This window comes from Stylophora pistillata, chromosome 5 (assembly GCF_964205215.1).
Source record: "Stylophora pistillata chromosome 5, jaStyPist1.2, whole genome shotgun sequence".
NCBI lineage: Eukaryota > Metazoa > Cnidaria > Anthozoa > Scleractinia > Pocilloporidae > Stylophora > Stylophora pistillata.
Genome location: NC_142523.1, coordinates 1,821,207 through 1,830,673, shown reverse-complemented (window position 1 = coordinate 1,830,673; position 9,467 = coordinate 1,821,207). Strand labels below are relative to the sequence as shown.

Below are 9,467 nucleotides of genomic sequence, written 5' to 3'. Positions count from 1 at the left end.
CCCATCAGCGATACTTGTTGCCATGCGTGGTTCCTGGTCCTCTTTTGTCTGTCATTCCAGATCTTATCGATGAAACCATGATGAAGGAAGAACTCCGGAGCTGATGCAGACTCCGTTGTACACATGGTTCCTCCAATCAGGCAATGTACTTGGTCGTGAAGGTTTATCCTGAGTTCACTTTCAAAGGTCTCGAAACTATTTTGAATAATAACTTCTTGCACTGCTGCTGAATCAGGAGGGGTGCCCCTAAATTGACGGGTTAAGCACTTTCGTCCGTTAAGTGACACGGCCGACCATACGCCCTGCCTGAAGGGTCCATCCCGCACACAACCACCAGCGCCATTCCCACCAAAACCGGAGTCGCCACTGTGCCAGAGTTCCAGCTCGTTTGATGCGCCCCATGGATCGGCGTCAAGACTCCAATCCCAGAAAGCCACTGTAAACTTACAATCGACCCTCCGAAGAAGATTTTCATATTGCAGAATGTACCAGCGGTGCCAAGGAAGAAACTGCTGTGGCTGATGGATTGGCCCGGAGAAAAGCCTTTGATGCATATTGATCAGGTTTTCGTAATCTCTTCTGAATCGCTGGTCAGTCGAGGCTGTTTTTATTGTGCTTATATAGCGTCTTCGTTCTTCTTTTGACATGGCTGTGAATTCTTTCCTTATTCGAATGCAATTGATCAGGCGGCCAAAGTGACAAGTACATCTTTCACCACAACTGTTATAGGCGGTGCTTCCATGTCTGCAAACTAATGACCGAACCAAATTGAATGAATACAAGCAGATATCTGGATTTACAGACTTTTTTCAGAGCCTGTTTGGTGCGGTCCTCTAAAACAACATCATTGAAACGAAAGATAAAAATTTAGGTACAAACAACGACAACAAATGCAAACAAAGAGAAAAATAAATAAAAGAGAAAAACAAAGTATATATATTAATATATTCTCAATCTATTGTCTAGAATAAAATGCATTAAGTTGAACTATCCACAGTGGAAGAGGGGAAATTGACTGATGTAGATCAAAGACCAGCTATTAAAAGGCGGTTGGTGGGCAACAATGCATATCGTTATGGCTGACAAATACTCAACACGGCTCATGTATATTCTTAATAAAGGAGACCAAACGTTTAAATGATTAATGACAATGTCATAGTGATTATATGGTAATGTGCAGTGAAACCTGCGATAAGTTTACAGTCATGTGACTTTTGGAAGTCACCAGTCAAAGTAAGTTGCGAATTGATGGCAAGCTTAACAGCATAACATCGGCTACTCTTTATTAAATTTTTTGTGGAATCGCAGATCACAGTAACTGCTGCAAGCAGACGAAAAGGCGAAGAGCTAGCCAAAAAAATAATTTAACAACAATATCAGTGCCATTCTCACTTCTGGCGACATTATTGGGTGTTGAATAGCTTAGCTTTAAGTAGAAATCGATTTTTTTACCGGTACCACCTCCACCACCGGAACATGTATGTGTGTTGCAAGGTCTTGAATGAACACTGATTCCTTGGCAGGCAGACCCGCCATTGCTTGGAGGTGGATTAGTGCATGTTCGTGATCGGGTTTGACTTCCTGAGCCGCAAGTCTGACTGCACCTGCCCCAGTTACCCCATTCTGACCAACCGCCGTTGGTTACACCTGAAGAGGGGAACAATATGTATAATTGAATATATCAAATTAGAATAACGGATGTCTTAAGGGAAGTTCCCTACCCCCCCCCCCCAGCCAACAACAACTCTAACTTGTCACCAGTTGACTGTTGTTGTGTCAGGGAGGGGGGTTAGGAGCACAGTTGCTCAGATACCGTCATTAATCCCTCTTTTTAATTTTGTTCAGGTAGATATGGATTATATCCATTCATCTTCAAACTCACAATCAGAAAAATACGTCAAACCCGGTAAAGGGAAACCTTTTTCTCGTTGAAGGATTTAAAGTTCAGTTCTATTACTTCGGCAAAATTTGGCAACAGAATTAAAACAGGACTAAAACTAAACACAGGGTAACCACTAAATATAGGACCACACTGCAAACTGGGCTCCCTCTTTTAAGATTACTTTTATTATTATTATTATTATTATTATTATTATTATTATTATTATTATTATTAATATTATTATTATCATTATTATATTAATTGAACTTCTCCCTCGACAACGCTACCGCCTGTCCAACGTAGTTTTGTGAATTTTACCAAGTTTTATATATACTTTCTTTTTCTTTTTTTTGTTTTTACCTTTTTGTGAATTTATTAAATTATGATTATATTTTAGGGCTAGTGCAATTTTATCTCTTGAAGAATAATAATGCATTTTTAGTTTAGCATCGACAATAATAATATTGATGATGATGGAAAGGATTAGATTGTAAATAGGATTTCAATTGAAATCGTTTTTACTTTTAACTTGTAAATAGTTGCTTTGAGTGTTAATAAAGTTTGATATTATTATTATTATTAACATCATCATTATTATTATTGTTATTATTATTGTACAGTGTGACATTGTTTTAATCGTTTCCATCGTTGTTGCTTTGCTTTGTTTTGCTTCGTTTTGTTTCGTTTGTTTTGTTTTTCGTCTTTGGTGGGTAATATATTTAGTGTGCAATTACTTATTAACCTACTTGGACATTTGTTGCAACTCTTGGGGCAGTTTTTTGCAACCCATGGAAGATTACACCGGATAAGAAAGCGTGGACACATCCAAGATCCATCTTCACAAACTAAAGGAAAAATGAAATGGTTTAAATACAACCTGACAACAGATTACTCAAATATTTCAACTCGTTCTCTAAGAGCATAATTTGGTTATATCAACTAAGTTAAAATTAACTGTAAATTGGCCACCGTAAAGAGTTTAAAAGCTGACGTTTCGAGCCTTGGCCCTTCGTTAGAGCGAATGGACGAAGGGCTAACGCTCTTCGCTATTCGCTCTGACAATTACGATTTCAACTTAGTTGATGTAACCAAATTACCTTGTTACCTCTACCAACGCAGGACTACAGTTTCTTTAGAAACTTAGCCCCTCTGAGAGCACAACCAATTCCTTCTCTGTCAAAGCCATGTATATTTCGTTCAACAAATAGCTTTCAATGGAACCATAACACAACCGATAAAATGCCGATTCCCTTAGTTGCAGTTTCGTTTTATCAACTGAATTGATAATGTAGATTGGCCACCGTAAGAGCGTCATGGCGAATGGCGAAGGGCTAATGCTCGAACCTCAGCTTTAAAACTCTTTATGGTGGCCAAGCTACATTTTCAACTTAGTTGAAAAAACCATCATTACCTTGTCATACTCCCTCCCGAAGCAGCACTACAATTTCTTTAGAAGCTCACCCCCCCCCCCCCCCACGGGCTCATTTAATTCTTAGCTGTGTTAACTGATGCGCGACAACTACACCAGTAATATTAAGCTGCTGCATTACTCCAGGCTTCAATTTGCTTGATGCTCTTATGCTCATGTTCACTACAAATTTCAAGTTAAGAATATCTTTTAAGGACAAACTAAGAAAAAAAACGTCTCCATTAGGAGCTTACAAATATTCCAAAGAACCAACGCGCGTATTTCGTAATACTCGCACCTGTTCGTCGTTGAGCGTTCTCGTATAGCGTTTCATAGCGACTAAGTATGCTTTGGATACAATGAATATATGAAGTTCATATATTTTGAACTGTGGTATTAGATACGTATGATGCACGATCCTCGCAGTAGATAGCGCTCTTTATGCAATAGCGCAAATCTCACCTGAAAAAAATCAGGCCTGTACGGGATTTGAACCACTGACCTCTGCGATACTAGTGCAGCGCTCTACCAATTGAGCTAACAAGCCAACTGGGAGCAGGCCGTTAAGTTGATTCGTAATAAACCCGTGAAAGTGATAAATCGGATACAATGAATATATGAAGTTCATATATTTTGAACTGCGGTATTAGATACGTATGATGCACGATTAAGCGTTAAGCGTTTAACTCAGTAAATAGATTTCACGTTGATCAAAGCACACTATGATTTTGAATGAAAGGAGTATGTTGTGTCGTCAGGAAACGAAACACATTATGAATTTGACTGAAAGAAGTATGTCCTACCTTGACGAACTAGGTGAAACACTCTGACGAAGGGCTCTTACGAAGGGCTCTGACGAAGGGCTAACGCTCAAAACGTCAGCTATTTAATTCTTTACGGTGGCCAATTTACAATTTCAACGTAGTTGATATTACCAAATTACCTTGTTACCCCCACTGATGCAGCATCACAGTTTCTTTGGAAACTCGCCCCCTTTACTCATAGGTGAAAAACTTTTGGTTAAGATGGGACGAACTTGTTGCAATTCAGGGGCAAACTTGCAATGGGACAAATCTACCAGATAACTTTAGAAGCAGAGTCACTCAGCACCTATTTTGTTCAATGGCTGCACGAAACGATTTTTCATTTGGACCTTCTATTTTGCGTTGCAAGATAGTTTTTAAGATACCTAGAGGGAGATAAAACTTGACAGAAATTCTGCGGAATTATTCCCACTTTTTCTAAACGTTATTAGGTGTTACCAAGCTGATTCTGTCCCGTGAAAAAAAGATGGAAATCGATTACTAACTTGTGCTACTATCAGCACATCTTCTTAGAACTTCGGGACAGGGTCGTGTCTGATCCCTAAGCCCTTTGCATTAGCGGCTAATACCACTCGGGGGTGGATTGGTACATGTCCGCGATTGTCAAAACTCTATCTCATTCTAATTACTTTCACACTTAGTTTCACTTCTTTTTTATACAACTAAATTTAACCAATAATTTACATTTGATAATGGTGGATGTCGTCGCCGAAACATCATGTTTTAGTCGCGTTACTTTTTATTATGAAATGTTATCTTAAATCTTTCCTTATCAGAAGTCTAAAGAAAGGGAGCTAAACACTCGCCCCTGAATGGATCTCCCTTGAATGCCATTTTCTGTAGCAAGTTCCAAAATGACCTGATAGCACTACTGTTATAGTTCTCCCTTTTCCGAAATCCAAATCAAGGAAATAAGTCGTATCCAATCTGTTAAGCCTTTTCTTTTTCCTATAACCCTGGAAAAACGAGTGTGTTCTAAAAGCTGTTTTTGTTTAAATGCTCATATTTTTTAATAAAATAAATAACAACCAAAATGAGATGGTTATTGTGGGAATGGGAATTAAATGGAAATTTAGCAATGTACATTGGCTCTTCTTGTCCACGGTTTCCAGGTCGAATAGGAATTTGGAATGTCGGTTTTTGTGAAGGGAGTAAAACCCCCAGGGCAAGGACAATGACCAACGACAAACTCAACCCACATATGAAGCCAGGTCCAGGAAAAAAAAAACCCGGGCCAGAGTGGTGGGAGGCGAACACTCTGACCACGATAAAATGTGAACTTTTAATATGATAATTGTGATATGATTGTGATACCAGACTAATTAAAAAACGGAAAGTGCTTTTGTCTTCAGGGAACTAAAGCTGTTTAAATTTGTCTACCTCTGCCATTTGTAGCGCATTTCGCCCACACCAAGTGTAGTTGCAATGATCTTCACTCATCAGGTTATACCTGTCTGTTTGGCGTTCGAGTGTAACACCCGTTTGGGGGAAATCTCTTATAATATCGGTCTTACAGAATTGTACAGGTCCTGGTTGTTCTAAGGCTGGATAACACTTAACAAATGGTAAACACCACAGCGTACACTATTGAGTTATGGATGCACGCGGGAGGTTGCTAAGCACGAAAGAAGCGTAAGAGTCGCTCGAGGCGATAGCCGAGAGCGACTCTAGCTTCTTGAGTGCTTAGCAAACCTCCCAAGTGCATCCATAACTCAATAGTGTACGCTGTGGTGTTTACCATTTGTTTTATAACATAACATTGATACATTGTAGCTAAAGAGTTCCCTTTTATTTAACAAATCTTACGTGACCAGAAAAAACAAGCGCGCGCGGAAAAATAGTCTTTGCATTTGCTCACGTCAGCAGCGTACACCCATGGGGAAATGGGGGACGCTAAATTGACCAATCAGAGCGCGCGCTTTACTTTGGTTATGTTATAATATCCACTGGGTAAATTTCTATCCAGTGGATAGCGGAAAACGTTTTGTTGACACTTAGCATAATCCACCCTTTGCACAAATGTGCCCCAACTTTTTTAGATGTAGCATGACTTACCAGTCCTTTGTGACTTCGTAGAGGACAGGAACATCAACAACGTACACCATAAAAATATCATATCTCTGCTTGAGCTTTAGACTAAAACATAATGAAAACGTGTATTAGGAACCAGTCATTCATTATCGCCTGAAGGGGGGGAGGGTAGCGATTTTGGGAGGGATCACTAGTTTTTAGGGAGAAGGGGGGGGCAGTCGTTGCCAACAGAGTATAAAGGTCACTACAGAAAATCGAATACAAATTAAATGCCTATGAGTGGAAGGAATCATGAGAATGGTCCCCCCTTCCCAGGTGATAAACAATAACCTGAAACAGAACCAACGACTCTAAAAAACCAATTAGCAACTATACGCCTAGACGAACTGCCCAGCAAGTTTACCAAATTTCAAATTGAAAATCTAACCGATTTATAAAGTACTAGAAAATTGGAAAACAGTAATGAAGAAAATTCCTTGAAAGCAATACATCTGACCTCAATTGTTTTTGGCGTGTATCTTCTCGATTCCTTTTCCTGTCAATTATTACATTATCCCAATTGCTACCGTGGTTAGGCCTGTCACGATTGTGCAGGGCAAATTTTAAACAATTTTTGGCGTTTGGAGCAACTTTTTCCGTTACAAGCAACCCTAGCAACCCTAGCAAGCCTAGCTACCCTAGCAACCCTAGCTACCCTAGCAACCCTAGCAACCCTAGCAACCCTAGCAACCCTAGCTACCCTAGCTACCCTTGCAACCCTAGCAACCCTAGCTACCCTAGCTACCCTAGCAACCCTAGCAACCCTAGCAACCCTAGCAACCCTAGCAACCCTAGCTACCCTAGCAACCCTAGCAACCCTAGCAACCCTAGCAACCCTAGTAACCCTAGAAACCCTAGCAACCCTAGCAACTACCCTAGCAACCCTAGCTACCCTAGCAACCCTTGCAACCCTAGCAACCCTTGCAACCTCGAGCAATTTTAGCCTTTCTGGGCATGAAAAAACAATTTCATAGTAAGACTTCAATATATGCGAATTTCTTGAATGTTTATCAACCTTTTGAATACATAATCTGTCAAGTTGCAACGTTTCGCAGCCCCCATTTCGATCCTTATCAGAACCAATGTGCTCCTGTCTTTTTCTGATATTATTTGTTCCGTGAGACCCGAGGTTATCCTTAGTTTTGATTTGGCCACTATTACTATTATTATTATTATTATTATTAGTTTTGATTTGGCCACTATTATTATTATTATTATTATTATTATTATTAGTTTTGATTTGGCCACTATTATTATTATTATTATTATTATCATTATTAGTTTTGATTTGGCCACTATTATTATTATTATTATTATTATTATTATTAGTTTTGATTTGGCCACTATTATTATTATTATTATTATTATTATTATTATTATTAGTTTTGATTTGGCCACTATTATTATTATTATTATTATTATTATTATTATTAGTTTTGATTTGGCCACTATTATTATTATTATTATTATTATTATTATTATTATTATTAGTTTTGATTTGGCCACTATTATTATTATTATTATTATTATTATTATTATTAGTTTTGATTTGGCCACTATTATTATTATTATTATTATTATTATTATTATTAGTTTTGATTTGGCCACTATTATTATTATTATTATTATTATTATTATTATTATTATTATTATTAGTTTTGATTTGGCCACTATTATTATTATTATTATTATTATTATTATTAGTTTTGATTTGGCCACTATTATTATTATTATTATTATTATTATTATTATTATTAGTTTTGATTTGGCCACTATTTGCGAGCATTTCGTTAAAGCTAAGTTTCAAGCTATTTTCTTGACCAATGCTAGCAATTATTTTGGAGAAGAAGAAATAGAGCTTTTGAATGACGTTGATATGAAAATATCAGAAAATTTACGTTGCAACTTTTGAAATTTAGCTAGCATGTCTTTGGACTTTTGGCATTTTTTGTAGTAACTTTTTGGCATTCCAGAAAGAAACTTGCCAGCATTTTTCGAACACAATCGGAAATCTCCAATCACGTTATGGGAAAAGTGAAAAATGATTCCAATTTTTAATTGGGCCAATCAGCTCTTGAAATCAGTTTTATTTTTCAATAAAAATTTCTATAAACCATTGTTCTGTAATATGATTATAACCAAATTATCACAAAACATTGTCTTAAAAAAATTATGCATAAAAAAGATACAAAAAAATTATTAAATAAACTGTTTTAAGAAATTGTAAGAAAAAAATTGTAACAAAACTTGCCAAAGAAATAATGCAAAGTGTGACGGCAGATTCATCACAGAAGTGAGTCACTCAGAAAGTTCAGTGATTCCCTTGCAATCAGCATTGATAACAAGGTGCATCTCTCTTAAAAAAAAGTTAAAGATAACAAAAAACCTAGGTTTTTTGTTATCTTTTTATTAGCACCAGTTCATTAGTCGTTATCTGTAATTACGTAATCATTAGCACTTCGATGCTATTTAATGCTCTTTTTTTATTTCAAAAGTTGTAAATAACTGAAGGTCTCTGCCCGAAACGTTTTTTATTAAAATTTTTTATATTTTTTACGTCAGAAGTTGTCCATCCTCGCAATTTTTTTTCTAGTTACTCGAGTTTCACGCTCTATGATCGCCTAGAGCGTGAAACTCGAGCAATAAGTAATAATTTCCTTCTTTCACATTTGTATAGATATATAGTGTATTGTATATATATATATACTCATCTGCCTGAGGAGTGCTTAATGCACGAAACTCAGAGATGCAGCGAATCATTTGTGTTTCCTTCTAGTCACTTAATGTTATATACCGCTCTACACAAATGTGTATTGAACCCTTTTTAACAGTGCTGGCTACAACTCACAATTAGTATATATATAAATATATATATATATATTTTTTTTACACGACTCGGGCAGTCAGAGGGCCAATAACTAAAATCAACCAATCAAAATGCTCTATTGCCGGTCAATATTCTCTAAGTATTGGACCGGGCACTGTCCCAAATGGTCCCTAATGATACCGCACTTGTGTCCCTTTGAACTTCAGTCGTATAATAAATCTCTTATTAACCAAGCTTGCTCGGGACCGTACTGGAAGAATATCGGCCCACGGTCTTTTTTGTACGGACCTCGCTGCGCTCGGTCCGCACTGTCAAGACCTCGGGCCGATATTCTCCCAGTACGGCCCTCGCGCTTGGTTAATATGCATATATATATATATATATATATATATATATATATATATATATGCATACTGCACTTCAACTAATTTAAGCTCTGATAATTACCACTAGTCT

General features: G+C 37.2%; 1 protein-coding gene across 1 annotated transcript in view; it reads right to left on the bottom strand.

Moving 5' to 3' along the window:
* Positions 1-6,265, bottom strand: part of LOC111339209 (uncharacterized) — an 8,612-nt gene extending 2,347 nt beyond the window's left edge. The window contains exons 1-4 of the mRNA XM_088760833.1: positions 6,170-6,265; positions 2,629-2,727; positions 1,453-1,647; positions 2-751 (exon numbers count right to left, since the gene is read on the bottom strand). Of these exons, the coding sequence (XP_088616959.1) occupies positions 2-751; positions 1,453-1,647; positions 2,629-2,727; positions 6,170-6,230 (1,105 nt within the window). The 5' untranslated portion in view covers positions 6,231-6,265. The remainder of the gene's footprint in view (position 1; positions 752-1,452; positions 1,648-2,628; positions 2,728-6,169) is intronic.
* Positions 6,266-9,467: the final 3,202 nt, after the last annotated feature.